The sequence below is a fragment of the Periplaneta americana genome, chromosome 14, assembly GCF_040183065.1.
Source record: "Periplaneta americana isolate PAMFEO1 chromosome 14, P.americana_PAMFEO1_priV1, whole genome shotgun sequence".
In the NCBI taxonomy this organism is placed as follows: Eukaryota; Metazoa; Arthropoda; class Insecta; order Blattodea; family Blattidae; genus Periplaneta; species Periplaneta americana.
In genome coordinates, this window is record NC_091130.1 from 39432546 (window position 1) to 39451236 (window position 18691).

General features: G+C 35.3%; 1 protein-coding gene across 6 annotated transcripts in view; it reads right to left on the minus strand.

Annotated features, from left to right (window-relative positions):
- The window catches only part of LOC138713258 (probable ATP-dependent RNA helicase DDX20), a 27545-nt gene continuing 8854 nt past the window's right edge, over positions 1 to 18691 (minus strand). For all 6 annotated transcript variants that reach the window (XM_069845203.1, XM_069845201.1, XM_069845199.1 and 3 more), the window contains exons 4-6: positions 14729 to 14930; positions 7391 to 7672; positions 1 to 3898 (exon numbers count right to left, since the gene is read on the minus strand). In XM_069845203.1, coding sequence (XP_069701304.1) covers positions 2356 to 3898; positions 7391 to 7672; positions 14729 to 14930 — 2027 coding nt within the window. In that variant the 3' untranslated portion in view covers positions 1 to 2355. The remainder of the gene's footprint in view (positions 3899 to 7390; positions 7673 to 14728; positions 14931 to 18691) is intronic.

Below are 18691 nucleotides of genomic sequence, written 5' to 3' on the forward strand. Positions count from 1 at the left end.
TTCCAATTATTTCATTTCATTTATTGCATTCCACAGATCTTACAATTAGGATTGAACTGAGTGAAGTCGAAGGCTCTGTAAAAATATACAATACTGTACATAGCAAGCAGAGTAATTCAATTTACAAGCAATGTCACGAGACATTAAACATAGACCCAGAATCTGTTATACAATGTATCGCAACATGCTTAGCAGGTTCAATACATTCAACGAAGGTGATAATTGTCACTTCGAGTATATCTTGAACACATGATGTGCAGAAACTTAGAAAATAACAAATATAAACAATCAAAAAAATATAGCCAGGTGACCTCTTGTGGAGTTACAAGTGACAAAAATCCAAGCAAGCATACATAGAAATATTTTCAGTCCACTGCACAGAAATAATGTATCTATGGACATGAATTTCTATTCAAAATCTGATCTACAGAGTGGGTCATAAGTCACTTTCCCCAAATACTTCCTTGCATTTAATTACATTCAATTTGCATTTGATTACACATTCCTTTACAGATGTTGTTCAAAATGGAGACTCTGTTTCTCGATACACAATTCATAATGTTTAGGCACTGATTTACAGATGATAGAACATAACTGATGACTTTCATCGATTTCTGTGAATGACTGTTCCATCAACTTTCGCAACTGATGCAGATTCTGCGGTTTCTGAGCAAAAACATCATTTTTCAGGATACCCCACAGTGAAAAATCACATGGTGTCAGGTCGCATGATCTGGGTGGCCATTCTGTTGTGCCACAACGGCCAATCCATTCATGGAATTGCTGATTTAAGAAGTCCCTCACTCCTAGACCAAAATTAAGTATACTCCATCCTGTTGCCATATTAACTGCATATCAGCAAAACTAGGGCGGTTTTGAAGTTCAGGAATAATCACCTCTTCTAACATCTGAAGATATTGGTTGTCGGTAACCTTTCCTTCAAAAAAAGTATGGCCCTATGACACCAGCTATTCATTTGTTCAAATCATGACATCTGTATATAAGTATGAAACCTAAAAAGAATATCAGATTACTAGGAAACAATTGGCATTCATACAGTCCTCTCTGAAGATTAAAAACTCAAAAAAGTTTCATATCCATGGTTCCGAATTAAAACAGAAAATCGATGTCTCGAATTTAAAAGAAAACTTACAAATTAAACCAAACCCTTCAACTCTATTTAATTTGGAGTATAATCTAAATTTAACAGAAGAAATACTGAAATCAAAAGTAAACACTGAAATAATGAAACAATTATCTTTAGAGACAATTAATATTAGGTACCCTCCACAAAACTGGCTTCATTTATACACAGATGGATCCTTGATCTCCAGGGAACAAGGTGCCGGTGCTGGTGTTACGTGCTGTCTCTTCTCACTTTATAGATCTCTTGGATATGGAACAACAAGTTTTGATGGAAAAATCATTGCAATAAGTGAAAGTCTCAGAAATATTTTATGCCACATCAATAAATTTAAGAATGCAGTTATATTGTCAGACTCCAAAGCAGCTATTCTATTAGTAGTCTCCAGACACACACCATCTCGAACAGCCGAAATAACTAAAACGCTCTCTCAATTAATAACACTCAATAAAAGAATTGTATCCAATGGATACCATCCCATTGTGGAATCCTGGGAAATGAGAATGCGGATGCTTTAGCAAAGAAGGGCAGCACTGCTATTTACAGATCTGTTACTAAATCTACATATTACTCAGTGAAAAGATTTATTAAATCTACATGCTTAGACTTCAAAAAACAAAATTTGATAACACATTCTCAAGGGGAAAAATTGAACTCTCTGCATCATAATCCACAGTTAATTCCCGATTTACCACGCAAATCGTCTGTAGCTGCATTTAGATTGGCAACAGGCCATGACTGTTTGACCAAACACCTGCATAGAATTGGAAAATATCAGTCCCCTAACTGCCCATTGTGCAACTCAAACCAAGAAATGGATTCGTAACAACTCTCCAAAGCTGTGCTTCAGTGGCTGACCATGATAATATCTTTGAAAAATATTGGATTGCAAGAGGTCAAATGACTTTATTGTCAAACGCCTAGAATTAGAAAACAACAACATATTGGGGAAAGAGACTTTTATCCTACCTTATACTTGGAACCATCTTCACACATATATTCGATTACATCCTGTATTCTAATAATTACAACAATAAATCTTATACCTAAAAAAAAGAAAATTGTAACACATTTTAACCCTATTCTATTATCACAGTGAAGAAGAAAAGATTTCAGTACAATATGAGGCAATGATTTCAGGATGATTGAGTTTCATATAAAAAAAAAAACATCCGTACTCAATGTGACATTTCTAGAATATTACTGTGATTCTAATGTTTCCTGAACATATATTTACAATATTCAGTATACTGAATATACTGTTTCATTTGTTTTAACTGCATTCTCCACATATTGTAATATCTGTATCTGTCATTTTCATAACCACACACATTACTATCATACAAATCTACGTCATTAGCGTCAGCTTCCCAGTTAGTTCTCCATGTATAATAATCACTGTACGACGGATATTCTGGGTAACTATAATAATCTGCGTAATTGAAAGACTGATCATTGTAGTTCCACTGTGAACATAGGTTGTCCCTATAATGCTCTGAGCCTGATACGCTAGTCGTATGATCTGAATATTCAGGCCATGTGAATGACGCATCACTTTCAGGACTAATCTGGTCATCAGATGACACATTATCTGAGATATTACCATCGTCATCAGACTCTGAGGAACTGTCTGAATCAGTGTCACTACCCTCCAAGGACAATGGCTTGAATTTTTTCTCTGAAGAAGTTTCCAATTTTACAGTGTCTTCATCTTCTACAGCAGATAAATCTGAAGTAACTATTTTATCTTGCTGCAAGTTTGAAGTATTTTCTTCACTTACAGGCCATGGTAACCCATCTGCTAAATGCCTTACTAAATCTTCAACTTTCCATCCTTCAGTATCTTCTTTCAGTTTCTTAATATTTAATCGAATATCCTGTTCTATTATATCAGACAAATTTCTAGACATTTCAATTTCAGCAACAACATTTGCTATTTTTCTCGGTGAACAGCTTGTAGTTTCAGTGTTCACACTATCACTGAAGTTTCCTAGGTCTTGTACCAAGTTTTCGTAAGTCTCCAACTTAAATTCAGAAGTCTTTTCCTGTGTCAGACATGTAGCTAAGGCACAAAGCACTTCATCCCCCACAACTGTTGGAGTCACAATTTTCTTTTCATTAACTGATAAATGCATGTCATCTATCTGATTCACTAATTTTGTTACAGACTCATCAGTTGCTTCTTCATGTAACTTCTTCTCATCAGGCCTTTTTACCTTACTCAATTTTTTTTTGTTTTTGCCAATTTCCTTCTTAATTGCTCCATTCTTTTTACTTCTACCAGCAGAATCTTGTACAAAATTGCTTTCATTATCTTCTGCAATTTCTGGTATAATGCCATAAACATCTTCAAAATTTGATTTATCACAATTCCATAAGTCTTCTGGTATCTCATCACTTGGCAATTTTGAAACTCTCACTGAATTACCAACAGTACCTAGCATTTTCCTGAACTGTAGAAGTTCTCTATCATCTGCTACGAGTGATATTGCAATCCCATGGGAACCGTAACGTCCTGCCCTTCCAATGCGATGTAAATAGGTTGCACCATTATAGGGTATATCGAGGTTAATGACCAAGTTCACATTTGCTGCATCGATTCCTCGGGCCGTGAGGTCTGTTGACAGAAGAATTCGACAACGGAAGTCGCGGAGACTTGCAACAGCTTCAAGACGATGATGCTGGTCTTGTTCCCCAGTCACTGATATTGCTGCCCATCCCAATGATTTCAAGTGATTGCAGATACTCTGAGCTCTGAAATTAGAAAAATTATTTCTCATTAGAAAAAAATGGATAATAATGCATTCATTTCTCAAGCTTCAGTGCACATAAATGTATGTCAAATACAACCGAATTTATGGAAAAAAAAAAAAAAAAAAAAAAAAAAAAAAAATTACTGTCTATTTAAATAAAAATTAAATTACATACCGCAGTAAAACTTCTTTTATAGCAGGGCCACCCAATCTACAGTCAGTGGGCCACATTCAGCCCACCATGGTTTTTGTGAGACCCATCTTCGTTTTTGTAAAAAAAAAAAAAAAAAAAAAAAAAAAAAAATGTAGACCCTATATAGGCTGACCATAAGTACAGTTTTGAATGAGACAGTACCGTTATTTTCCTATGTCCCGGTTGTCCCATCATTTTAGTAAAAATATCACTTTTGTCCCATTTTTATATAAAAAATTATAATCATTAAAATATGTTTAAATATTGGTCAGTCATAATCTAAAATCAATATTACTTTATCTGATGGATTGGTGCACATATTTTTAATGACTGAAAAATCCCAGGTTTTCAGAATATTTGTAATGTAGTAGAGTTTATTCTCTCTCTGCCAGGAAGTACAGCATCTGGTAGAAAAAATATTTTATATTATGAATATTATATGATCGAAAGAGAAATTCCGATTTTGTTCAAGCAATGAGAGCTATGCTAAATGTAAGGCAAAATTGTGGCATGAAATGTGAGAGGTTTTATGACATTGAGACACTTAATTCATCATCAATTAAGAAACTTCTGGCATCCTTAGAAGAAGTGGTTCTTATTGCACAAAAGAATTCTCAATGTCTCTTAAGAATTTTATGAAAATGTTGTTGCATATCACAGTAGATGCCAAATCTAGGGAGCATTTTTTAGGACCATTTAAAAAAAACTACAAATAATGCCCATGGCTTGTCAATATATGTTTTCATTAATAAACTTCCTCGTATGTAACCGTGAAAACTTTGTAACTAATTCAACAGTTCATAGCATAAATACTTGTTAAAAAAAATTACTTTTATACTCCATCGGCAAATCTATCATGCTATCAAAAAGGAATGCACTATATGGTGGTAAAAATGTTTAATAGCCTCCTTATGGATATAAAAAATCAAACTCAAAACATTATTTAGGGCAAAATTAAAGAAGTACCTAATTTCTTACACCTTCCACTCTGTAGGTGAATTTATGACATACAACAACACTGTATGAATATTTCTGTCTTGTATTAAGTATCAATACTAACCCCTTGTGTTGTACTAGTATATTGTAAAACTCTTCTGTATATATTTCAACTAGACTGTGACTGTAATTAAGACTTTGTAGTACTATTAAGAATTTTTTGACATGTTCCATATTCTAGGTGTGAAGTGATGTATGAATACCAAGGAACGTAAATAAATATAATATAATACAATACAATGCCTGGGTTATTCATTTACAAGATAAGATATCTATGAAATGTATATTGCTGATATCTCCAGAAAGAGAAAGATTAAAAGAGAGTCCATTATTTTTCTCTAAATGTAGATGGACTTGATCTGGATGAAGATAATTTGGCGAAATTTCTTGTTTGAAAAAATATGACTTCAGAGAAAATAGCAAAGTGGAATGAAGAAAATGCTACTCTGTGCTCATAATGGAGTGAAATTTTTACATTTTCTCTGAGTAAAAAATTTCCTCTGCACAACTTCAGAAGTTGATTAAACTTCGTGGAAGTAATGCTTCAGTGAACAGAGTTTGTTCTTCAGTGAACCTGATGAGGATATCCCAAAATTTAAAAATGAGTTTAGAAACTGTTCAAGCCATGCTTGGTATCTTAACCAACTTCAACATGACCTGTCAGGAATTTGCTGCAAAATTGAGATCCAGAGAAGGCCTGCTTAAAATATTCACTCTTTTGAAAAATACCATTAGTTTTAGCAGTACATAAGCAGAATGAGTACCGGTATTTTTAATGCATAGGGCTAAATAGAGCGAGTATGTTAATTCTTTAAATAAATTCAATCAATCAATCTTCTTAATGTATCAAGCTGTTTGCTGATGACATAAAGTGTACTGTGGTCTATTCAGTTTTTGTTTTTCATGAGAAGTGAGGGGTATTTTGATTGGTATTCATTATAGATGCCTGTTGCTAGCAGCCAGAGCTGGGGTGTAGTCAATATATACAAAAATAAATTGTATAAAAACAATACATATGAATGGCAAACTAAAAGAAAAGTAGTTTATTTATAATAATATATTGATAACTGTCCCCGAAAATTGTTTAAGCCATAAACAAAAATAAGCTATGCTCTTAGTGCACTAGATAACAATTACAATCATAATAAACAAATCTGGAAATGGTACTTCACATAACTCTTACAACCTTTTAAAGAGAGTGCCCTAATAAAATCCTGTAAAACCCCGTACCTAAACATACCTATAATCCTAAGCCAATTAACACAAACCCCAAACACAACTCTCAAAAACCTAACCATAAAAGATAAATTACACAGTCCCAAACTGGCAATCTAACCAATTAAAGCCAAACCGAAATAACCAAACCAACGCAGTAGTCCTAAATATCGAGAGAGAACCCGACGCAGCACTCCATTAAAATATGAACTTGGCGTCGTCCACTCAAGTAGAAATTCATGCGTTGGGGTCACACAGTCCAGTTACCTCAGTCCATCACTTACAGGCAGGATGATTGACTAGCGAATATTACGGCATAAACCGTAGTGTGGATGTTAATCGCCAGTTCTAGTTGATCGAAGGTAATGCTGGAATAAGCCGGCCGGCTCCAAACAATCACCAGCATCAGGAAATAACTCCTTGGTTTGCAGAAGTCAGACGAATATCCACAATCAACCATATGGAAGGCTGAAAATCCTTACGGAGTTTCGTGGCGTGCAACATAGACACACCGCGTGCGTCCATCACCCAATGTGATTAGCCACCAGCCGCCGAAATGAGTCCAATCAAGCTGCACAGGTAACATGGCGCCCCATATGTGTAGAACTGCGGTAACTCCGCAGCCAAGGTCCTCTCACCGTCGAAGTATCCCCTAGACTCTCACTCCAACCCAGTCTGTCTCACCGGGAACGAACAACCCAGAAGTCAAGAGCCGTTATTTACAAATCAGCCAATAAGACAGCAACTCTCAAAGAGAAGGAGAAAACAAAAATGATTGGTAGAAAAAACGAAATCAACGCAGCCTATTAAGAAAAATAGAAATAAAGGAAGCACAACTCCCTCTGATAACATATAATAGAACTACCAGTAAATAATGTAAGAGTATATTTGAAGTACAAGGAAGGAAGTATAGGAAGGATTATAGAAAAGATAGGATTTATGGTTATAGTCAGCGGTCAGCTGCTCCTATTAGTCGCCTCTTATGACAGGAGGAGGTCCCATGGTGCTATTCTACATCCCACCACCACACACGGTTTTGTTTTACAACAGGGTGTACAAAAATTGAAGTACTGATGGCATTGTACATACCTTGTTTGGTAGTTAGAAAAGATGAGGCACTGTCTGAAGGGAACGGACGTTAAGATCCGTAACAATTCTTTTGTTTTGTACTTCACTTGCACCATCGTGTTCAAATGAGGTCGTACAATAGAAACAAACTGCTTGAGGCCTAACAAGACAGGTCCATCTGGTCCAGGGCTCACGTGTGTAGGGCTGCGCATGTAGCGACTCAAAAATACATCCAATTCATCAGGATATGTTGCACTCGAGGCAATCATCTGCTTGTTGGTTGGCAGCAGTGAGAAAATGTAGCTGTTTGAAAAGATAACATGACAGATAAGTAACCAAACTCTGAATTAGGCCTACAATATATTTCTAGCTATCATGGTAGGAAGGTATGATGTAAATGCAGGATTACAAACAGTGTATAATATTTGACGTTTTATACAGCAGTGTGATACATAAAATGTAGAAAGGTATCACCACAGTCTACTATATACAGTCACGAAGCTTGAGTTTTGAGGGTGCTAGAAACAATAGACTGTGACGGTACTATTTCGCATTGCCTGTAATGAGGCGATATTAGCGATCCTAGTGGTGAGCAACTATCTAATGTTTGCATATTTACTACGTATTGAACTTCACGACTGTACATACTAGATTGTGGTATCACTAACAATCGACCTTCCTTCATATCTCATTAACAGGGAAAGGATTTATATGTAAATACATATTTACTTATAAAGCTAATATAATTTATATTTTGCATTATCTTTATGTTTCACAATGTGTAGGGTTGAAAAATCCTACTTTTATTTTCCATATTTTTCCATATTTTAGAGTTTAGTACATATTTTCGTTAATTTCCATATATTTTCCATATTTCATATAAAACAGTCCATATTATATTAGGTTTAACAATAAAACAAAACAAAATTCCATTAACTTTTAAAAATACATTTCAACAATAGAGATTTAAACACATGTTCAGTAATCCCTTTAACATCAGAGTTATTTGAAAATTAGCAGTCCTATCAACAATGGGAAAGTAAGTTACAAAACTGTATTAATTTAATTTAAAATTTTTAACAGACTTCAGTTGTGCAGCTCAACAGTTAAATGCCAGTCAGAGTACACATAGGTTCAGTTTTGTAAATCATACTACAAAGACGGTAAATATGCCAAAAGTACGTCATTCAGTCAATTTAAAATCAAAACTAACAAGTTACATTTCAGAATTTAAAGAAGATGGTTTATCAACTGACAATAAAATATTATTTTGTAATTTGTGTCAGTGTGCAGTATCATCTACACAAAAGTTCCTGGTGCAACAACACATTACAACTAGTAAACATCAGGCCAACAAACAACTAAATTCCAAGCAGAGACAATTGTTTTTAACACAACCAACAACATCGAATGTAAGATCTGAGTCTAACATCGACCTGTGCCGTTCTCTCTGCTGATATTCCTCTCTACAAACTAAAGAATAAGGTCTTCAGGGAATTCCTTGAAAAATATACTCAACATACAATCCCGGATGAGTCAACACTTAGGAAGACGTATGCTCCATCCATCTACGATGAGACAATACAGAAGATAAGAGATGAAATTAAAGATAGTTCAATTTGGGTTTCCATTGATGAGACTCCCGACAAAGAAGGTAGACTTGTTGGTAATGTAGTTATCGGTTTGTTAAGTGAACAATATTCTGAACGAATTCTTTTACATTGTGATATTCTAGAAAAGTGCAATAACAAAACTATAGTTAAACTGTTCAACGAAGCTATGGGTATCCTGTGGCCAAAGGGTATTATGTACGATAATGTGTTATTCTTTATTAGCGATGCTGCCCCTTATATGGTCAAAGCTGGACAAGCATTATCTGTTGTATATCCTAAATTGACTCATTTTACTTGTGTGGCGCATGCATTTCATCGTGTGGCAGAAGTGGTCAGAGACAATTTCCCTAAAGTAGATTTGTTGATTTCATCAGTGAAAAAAGTATTTCTCAAAGCTCCCAGTAGAGTTAACGTGTTGAAAGAAATGTACCCTGAAATTCCATTGCCACCAAAGCCAATTTTAACTAGATGGGGTACATGGCTAGAAGCAGTTGAATATTATGCCGAACATATAGACTCTATTAACAATGTTCTCCTTGCATTGGACTCTGAAGATGCAGTCTCAATTGATACTGCGAAAACAGTTACCTGTGACATAAGTGTGAAGAATGACTTAGCTCACATTCAGCATACATTTTCATGCATCATAAAAACGCTCAAAAGTCTCCAAAATAGGCACCTTTCACTATCTGAAAGTTTTGAAATTATAAATAGTACTGTGGAACAACTGAATCGTGGTAGAGGTAAAGTTGCAGATGCAGTAAGAGCTAAGGTGGACACTGTACTTTCAAAAAACCCTGGATATGAAGAACTACAAAAGGTTGTTGCTGTGATGAGTGGTGAATCAACAGTGAAGATTAACTTGGACTTATCCCCAGCAGACATTGTGAAATTGAATTATGTACCAGTTACTTCTTGTGACGTCGAACGCTCTTTTAGTCAGTATAAATCTATCCTCAGAGACAATAGAAGAAGATTCACTTTTCAGCACTTGAAAGAAATGTTTGTAACCTATTGTTATGGTAACAGACAATAAAAATTGTGTTTTGTTGAAACTACATTGGAAGATAAGGTACGTCCATTATATTTTTTGTTTAGTTTGATTAAAATGTACCAATATTTAACGTACATAGTCATTTTTTTATAATTTTAAGTCCATATTTAATTCCATATTTTGGTAAAAATCCATATTTAATTCCATATTTTGGTAAAAATAACTACATATATATTTACATATTTCATATATTTTTAGTCCATATAAATCCGTTCCCTGCTCATTAATATAACGGTTGTAACATCGAAACTCAGATTTTGAAGACCAAATAGACTTTCGGAGACCACACAACAATGAAAATAAAATCTGCAAGTCCTATTCTCGATAATTGTAAATAAAACTACTATTCCATACAGCTCGACTGTGAAGAACCTTGGTATTTAAATGGATTGTCACCTGGAATGGAATGAACAAGTGAATCACACTTCCAAAAAAATATTTTCTATTATTCACTCATTAAAGAGACTGAAGCACTTTCTTCCCGATAAATTAAAATTAATCCTTGTACAAACACTCGTGATGCCACACTTTGACTACTGCAATGCTATATTAAGTAACCTCAATGCAAATTTGAGCAGCAGGCTACAAAGTGTGCATAATTCGTGCGTCCGTTATATTTGTAATATTCGTAAGTATGATCATGATTCCCCGTCTTTCCAAACTCTGTCTTGGCTAAGGCTAAGCGATCGACGAGCCCTGCATTCTCTTGTTCTCTTATTTCAAATTCTGCGCACCGCTACCCCAATCTATTTGGCTTCTCGTTTTCAAAATTTATCCGCATATCATCAGCTAAGTACAAAATCTCATCATAACAATTTACTCATTATACCCTACCACAAGACATCTTTATATTCTTCATCTTATACAGTTTCAGTTGCTAGAAATTGGAACTTGCTTCCGAGTGATGTAAGGGGTTGTTGGATAATAACTTACATAAATTCTTACTTAACAGATTAACTGCTGATTAATGTTTGTTACTTACAATGAAACTAACATCTGTCCATTCTTATTATTATCATTAATTTCTCTAAATAGATTTACAAAACCTCTAATGGCAATTACATTAATATTTTTCATTATAGAAATATATATATATATATATATATATATTTTTTTTTTTCTCCCTGTAACATAGTTCTAGTAAGCTTATATTAAATTAATTTTCATAATTTTACTAGCTATCTCAAATATTAAATTAATTATAACTGATTGAATTAAATTAGCTCATAAATTAAGTTACTACTTTACCTTATAGGTTTATCTAAATTTAAATAAATATGTAGTCTACTAGTCGTTAAAACTGAAGAATATTGCTGGAGAACCTTTTAAGTGTAGTGTAAATATTTGTAATTTAAATATGTATTGTATTGATTAAGGCTGGTTGAGTGGAAGAGAAGGCCTTATGGCCTTAACTCTGCCAGCGAAAATAAAACATTATTATTATTATTATTATTATTATTATTATTATTATTCTCATAACTAGAGACAGGGTTTCCATGCAAATGCATGTTTTTATATAAGCTTGCTGCAGTTCTCAGACTTTGTAAATGTCCGTTTCATGACTTAATGATTCGAAATATATATACTTTTTCCGTGCATATTTGCATATTTTGGTCTTTTTAGTGGTAAATTCATGAATAATGCATGTTTTTTTAGCTTTTAAGTTTAATAATGCATATTTTGAGGTTTATGTTGCATATTACGTCCATTTTTATAGTTTCATTGCATATTTTATATTAAATCGCATGATACTGCATTTTATAAATGTTGCCTCGTAGAGTTTGGTACTTGTGAGCTTACAATATTTGAGTATATGTACTGAAAAATATAAGTGAAATGCTAACGGTTTGCAGGGTTTCTACCTGAGGACTTTGAACCTTACCAGCTAATCCTCTCATTGTATTGTCACACTGGAATTCCACACTCCTGTTCTACACAAGTCTTACCCTGAGGTTAAAATTATTATTAGAAGGATGCCTCTTCTGCTCCCTCCCATATTTTGTAGTTTGGCGACAATAACACTAACATGCTTCCCCTAACATGTCTTTAATTTGGAAATGCAGATAGGTACTGTACATCTGTAGTAGGCTACATGTACAGGTGTTTTGTGAATTAGCTACTGTATTCGTGTACTGTGGTGATCTGTGAAGTGTTGTAATGCCCCCGATTAAATGTTCGAGAAGAGATCTTGTGGCAGAGTGGATCAAGGGAAAAGAATATCTTAGAAATTTGGAAAGACTGTTAGTAGTACATTGTGCCATTCGAAAATAAAATGTTTCAATTTTGATAGTGCATATTTTCAGTGTTTTTTTCCTTCATTGTATATATTGACCATTTGATAGTGCACGAAAATCCAGTCTTTACTCATAACTTACTTACAAATGGCTTTTAAGGAACCCAGAGGTTCATTGCCACCCTCCCATAAGCCTGTCATTAGTCCCTATCCTGAGCAAGATTAATCCAGTCCCTAGCATCCCTTTGCTTATAACTAGGCTTGTAATGTTGGGGATTGATAGTGTGTGTTACGGAGGTTTCAAGTTTACTATCCGTTCACCAGTCAGTACTCCAGCATGCGTAAATAGTGTACCTGCTGAATAATAATGCCGAAGGTTAAAGGTTCTCAGGCGAATATTTTGCAGAGGAATTTGGTGAGTGTTTTGAAGTGAATGTGGGTGAATTCTACGATAATTCTTCTGCACATAACGAAAGGTACGTAAAAATATATCTTTGTAATGCCATGTAGCGTATATTTACTTTTAGAGCTGTCCAGATTTATGTGCATCTTGGTTATTCTCGTAATCAATTGCAGAACCAAGTCAATGTCCTCGTACTAGCTCACATTCCCAGCGTATGTACCATGCTGCAGTCATCATTTGTAACCAGTCCCCAATATCACTAGCCTACTTATATCACTGAGAAAAAAACAACTTTTGTTACCTAAGAAACAGGCATCCAGCACTACGTGACAGTAAGGTTCCTCCCCACCTCCCCCAAACGGCAGTGCTAATGTCATGACCCAACTCTCTAAAATAGGACTATAGGTAGGGAAGGTATTTATGGAGATTAATTTTATCATTTGTGTTTTTAATATTGGTGTCAGCAGAGATTGCTGGAGATTGATTTGTACTCTTAGCAGAGATTCATGGGAATTTTGAAAAATAAAATTATTTTAGAATTGGAGTATTAACTTAGTATGAATATTACGAGGCGTGTTCTTAAAGCAAGTTCCAAAAAGGGTTTAGTAAGTAAACGGGAAGATATTTACAAACCATTTTTGTTGCATTGTATTCCCCACACTTCAATTACTTCTAAACATAATCTCCACCATTATTGGGGCATTTATCAAGTCGTGCCACAAGTCTTTCTATCCCCTCATTGTAGAATTCACCCGCCTGCAATGCGAACCACTCCCGCACTGCTGTTTTTACTTCATCGTCGCCATCAAAATGTTGACCACCGAGGAACTTCTTGAGGTGCAGGAAGAGATGAAAGTCACTCGGAGCCAGATCCGGGCTGTAGGGGGGTATGGTCAATTTGTTTCCAGCCAAATTTCGAGATGAGATTTTGGGTGTCACGAGCTGTGTGTGGCTGAGCGTTGTCATGAAGCAACACAACTCCATCAGTCAGCATCCCACGTCTCTTGTTCTGAATTGCGCGACAGAGCTTCTTCAAGGTCTGACAATAGGTTTTTCTATTAATGGTTGCACCCCGAGGCAAGAATTCGATATGTAGGACTCCTTTTCTGTCCCAAAAAACAGTGCACATTATCTTGCGTGTTGACATGGTTTGTTTGAATTTCTTTTTCCTTGGCGATGTAGTGTACTTCCATTCCATGGACTGCTGCTTCGATTCAGGTGTCATGTAAGACACCCAAGTCTCGTCACCTGTCACAATATGGTCAAGAAACTCATCGCCTTGCTCACTGTAACGTGTGAGAAAGCTCAATGCACTGGAAGCTCGTTTGGTTTTGTGTTCCTCGGTGAGCGTCTTGGGTACCCATTGTGAGCACAATTTTCGATATCGTAATCAATCTGTCACAATTTTGTAGAGAACACTCCGTGACATTTGTGGAAAATTCAAGGAAAGTGAAGAAATTGTGAACCTCCTGTCCTCATGAATTTTTTCATCAACAGCACGCACCAAATCGTCATTGATCAAAGATGGCCGACCAGTACACTGCTCGTCATGCACAGAGACGTGGCCCTCATTGAACTTCCTAATCCATTTCCTGACCATTCCATCACTAATGGCATCATCACCATACACCTCACAAAGTTGACGATGAATGTCAGCTGGTTTGATGTTTCTCGCATTCAAGAAACGGATAACAGACCGCATCTCACAGTCGGCGGGGTGCTCGATCACTTTAAACATTTCAACTGATCACAACTAACCACACACACGGACTGAAGCTCTGAAACTGCATGCACAGCTTGCCTGAGGACTGAAGACGAAAACACGCATGCACAAAATAACGATTGCAGCGATGCGACGCCTATAATTGAAAACGGAACTTACTTTAAGAACACGCCTCGTACCTTCAAAATAATTAACATTAAAGGTTTGTTGAATTCTGGTGAAGGTACGGTATGGCCAATAGACAATATTTGTTGGGTTGAGACTGTATTTAACACACATTCATTAAAAACGAAAAAAACTTGCAAAACATTGTATAAGACTACAAACACTTACTTGATGTCTTTCTGAAAGCTTGGTTCCATTAGTTTATCTGCTTCATCTAATACAAACAGTCTTATATTATCTGTTTTCAGAAACCCATTTTCTATCAAATGCTTCACTCTTCCTGGAGAACCAACTGCAACATGACAGTGTCGGAGATTCGTCTTATCTTCTTCAAAGGGTAGACCTCCTATGAATGAATGAACTTTCAGACCTGAAAGAAGGAAGTTCGAAAACATAAATCTATATTCATGAAACTGTGTGTGTGTGTATCCAATGTCTACTCACTTCACTTGCATGATTCGGGTTCCGCATATTGTGGATAGATGGTAGAGCTGTGACCCATTTTCAAGTTGCGCATCATATTATGCATGATATGTATATGCAAAAGAAGATATCAGATGATAGACGACATTAAGATATATGGATCATAGGAGGAGACAATGAGGAAGGTAGAAAATAGGAAAGACTGGAGAAAGCTGGGTTTGCAGTGAAAGTCTTGCCCTTGGGCAGAACACTAAATGAATGAATTGATAGAAATACCTCTGACTGAGGTTCTGGCTGATACGTACATCTATTATTAAGCAGTACATCTGATGATATGTGTCACAGAAAGAACAGTTGTTTGTATATATCTGAAGTCTGATTAGTGTAATATGTTACTAATCAGTAATGTATGCATTGGAGGGGGAAAGCAACTGGCCACCCTATCCCAGTTTCCTGGCTTAGTTGCAGTGGTGTATTTCAAGCCTGGCAGGGTCAAGGTACTATTTTTCGAGGCCAAATGGTGCCAGGCCACTTTTCTGATTTTCATATTATGGTTAATTTTTTATTTGAAAAATGTTTTATTTTATTCGTATCTAAAACAATTACATAGGAAAGTTAAGTCCATAGACAATAACCTCTTTATTGATCATTAATTACTAATGCATGTCTAATTAGTAGACATCGGATTTTTAGGCACTAAAAATTGCAGTTTTAGGCGCCTAAAATAAGCTCAAAATTTGTAAAATTAGGCTCTATTTTAATGAAAATAGGCATTTTAGGCACATCAAGGTATCATATTTCTTTCACTGAAATTTTTAGTTATACACTAAAATACGCACAAAAAAGTATGTTTAAACATTAAAAAAGAATACTATATTATATTTATAAACAGAGCTGCACAAATTTAATATATTGAAACTAATGAAATAATGATTATTGATATCAAGATTACTCATTTTAAGTTATTGAAATTCAGTTCCATGCTCAGACTTTATTATAATTATCTGCATAGTACACCACCAAAATCTTTTCTAAATTCTCCACAGTTAACCTTTGCCTTTTGTCACTGAGAATAATTTTGAAAGCAGAAAAACTTCTTTCAACCGAAACTGATGTGAGAGGCGCAAATTTTAAATTAGGTACAATAGAAACATCAATACTTACTGGAACATTTACATTTTCCCCCGATATCACTCTTGATACTTTTTCCAACAATGAAAATCCTACATTCTTATTTAATACGTTGTCCCACTTATTTTTAACTTTTTTCCCAGTTTCGCCCAAAGCAGAATGTATGTTCACTTGAGCTTCCTTTACTATTGCTATTTGGCTACAAAGAGATTGTTTTTCACGTCCTAATTGTTCAATGCTTGCAGGTATTAAAGAAAAGTTTGATGTTATGTAGGCAATATCGTTTTTCACTCGTGAGTCATTCAGACAATCTTTCACTGCTTTCACACACGCTGCACTATCAGTTTCAGGTAATTTATCAATAACTGTAACCACTTCTTTAAAATACTTAGAATAATACACCACTGACTGAATCCAGGTTCCCCATCGTGTAACAACCGGCTGAGATGGGAGTGGGATATCTGGAAAGTTCTCTCTGAATATTGAAATCCTGGATGGGGCTTTACAAAAACATTTTTTTGTATTAGAAATAAACGAATTGACAAGAGGAAATTCATTCCGGATTGTTTCAGAAACCCTGTGAAGGCCATGTGCTAGACAGGTTACATGTGTGAGGTTAGGATAAAATGTTTTAAGAAGTGGAGCTGCAGCAACCATGTATGAGGCAGCATCAGTACAAAACAACAGAACTTTAGAATCGTCTATATTACCAGAGTATAAAGACTGTAGGCCTTTATTTACAAAATAAGCAATGGCTTGGCTATTCACTTTCGAAAGTTCCTTAACACATACGAGGTGTGGAATCGAAGGTCCATCAGGACTAAGTTTTCCTACTACCATATTTGCTATATACCTATTCATAGGATCTGAGGTTTCATCCACAGAGACCCATATGTAAGAATCACCTATATCCTCCCGAATGGAAGCTAAAGTTTCATTGTATATTCTGTCTAAGTAATTTTTTCTTAGGGTCGACTCAGATGGGATATTTTGTTTGCGGTATTTTTGTAAAAACTGTCTTAAAACCGGATTTTCAATTGCATTCCAGGGAATGTTAGCAGCAACAAACGCTCTGGTTAAATCAGCATAGAAATTGCTGCTGAGATTGGATGAAGTAGGCTGTGTTAGTAAAGTTTGTTGCAGTTGATTTTTCTGCTGAGCTTTAGCCTTATGAGCCGCTCCTTGCACATGCTGCTTTAGGTGGCACTTCTTTTCTTGCGAAATCTAAAAATGTAAAGTAAACTGAATTAAAATAAAATCCTAATTGTTGTATTGCCGTATTTCTATCACAAAGTTAGTGGGTTCGAACAATCAAAATTTTAATGACCTGCAAATACTTTAACTATCGGAATTTAAAAGGTTAAAGTGTAGTGGTCTTAAAAAGAATTATACCTCAGGATAGCTCAGTCAATGTATAAATATTATAGGCCTGCTCATTAAAATTAATAGAATTTATATATTTCAACTATTGTTACATACCTGTTTGCTACAAATCTTGCAGAATATTATTTTTCCATCATAAGTGAATTCTGAATATTCTGTTAGTCATTGCCGGATCAATGTAGATTTTGCACTTATATTTTTCGGCATTATCGCGTTAAACTTCACAGGAAAACGTCCTACCGCTCAAAACTTCTCAACACAAATAAGGTGAGGGAAAGAGCAACTGTTAACGAGCATTCAAATGAACCGTTGTTATTGAGATTCAATTGGACAAAAATACAAAGTTCCACTTATTGTTGCATTTCCTGGTAGTGTTAACACTAGGAGGGCCATTCTTTTAAATATTTTTACCCTACTAATTCGCAGTTTTACTACTTTTCATAAATATTTCAAAAACACTCTTTCTCCAAAAATTGTGATTTTATGACACTCTGAAGGACAGTACAGCTAATCGATTTCAGACCGAAAACAGTCATTTTTATAGTATAGTATATCTCTGAATCGGTAGCAGCACATGTTGTGATTGTTGCCTGTTTCAAAACTAAGGTTGGTTCTTTGTCGGCATTTATGCCTCCAAACATGTTAAATTCGGTGAAATCTATTGCGAGTGTCGTGAGATTCAAAACATTTTGTTTCCTTTATCGATGGTTTCATGGCCGGTGTGAAGCAAACTTTCCACTTTTTAAATGCCTTAAATTTCGCAGTGAATGCATGTATAAATTATAAAAAGTAAGAGTAAAATGCGAAACTTTACAGTGAGTTAGGCATTTTTAGGCGAATATTAACAAATTAGGCTCTAATAACCGTTTTAGGGCATTTTAGGGCACTATAAAACTCTTTGAATACCTTTCAATTTCCATGAAACACAAATATTAATAATTATTTTTACTTTTCTCCTAAAGAAACAAAATAGGCATTTGCCCTAGAATCCGATGTCTGCTAATTAGTTTCGTTCCAACAAGTCAGGAATCGTCCGTAACTATTGTGAGCATTCCAACACACTCCCAACCAGTCCTGAACCAGAAACATGTATTACTGCAGTTGGGCATTCCAACAAACTTTTGACACGGGTTCGGAACGGTCAGAAGTAGTCAGCGGATTGAGTCATGTACGGAAGACGCGCATGCGCATAAG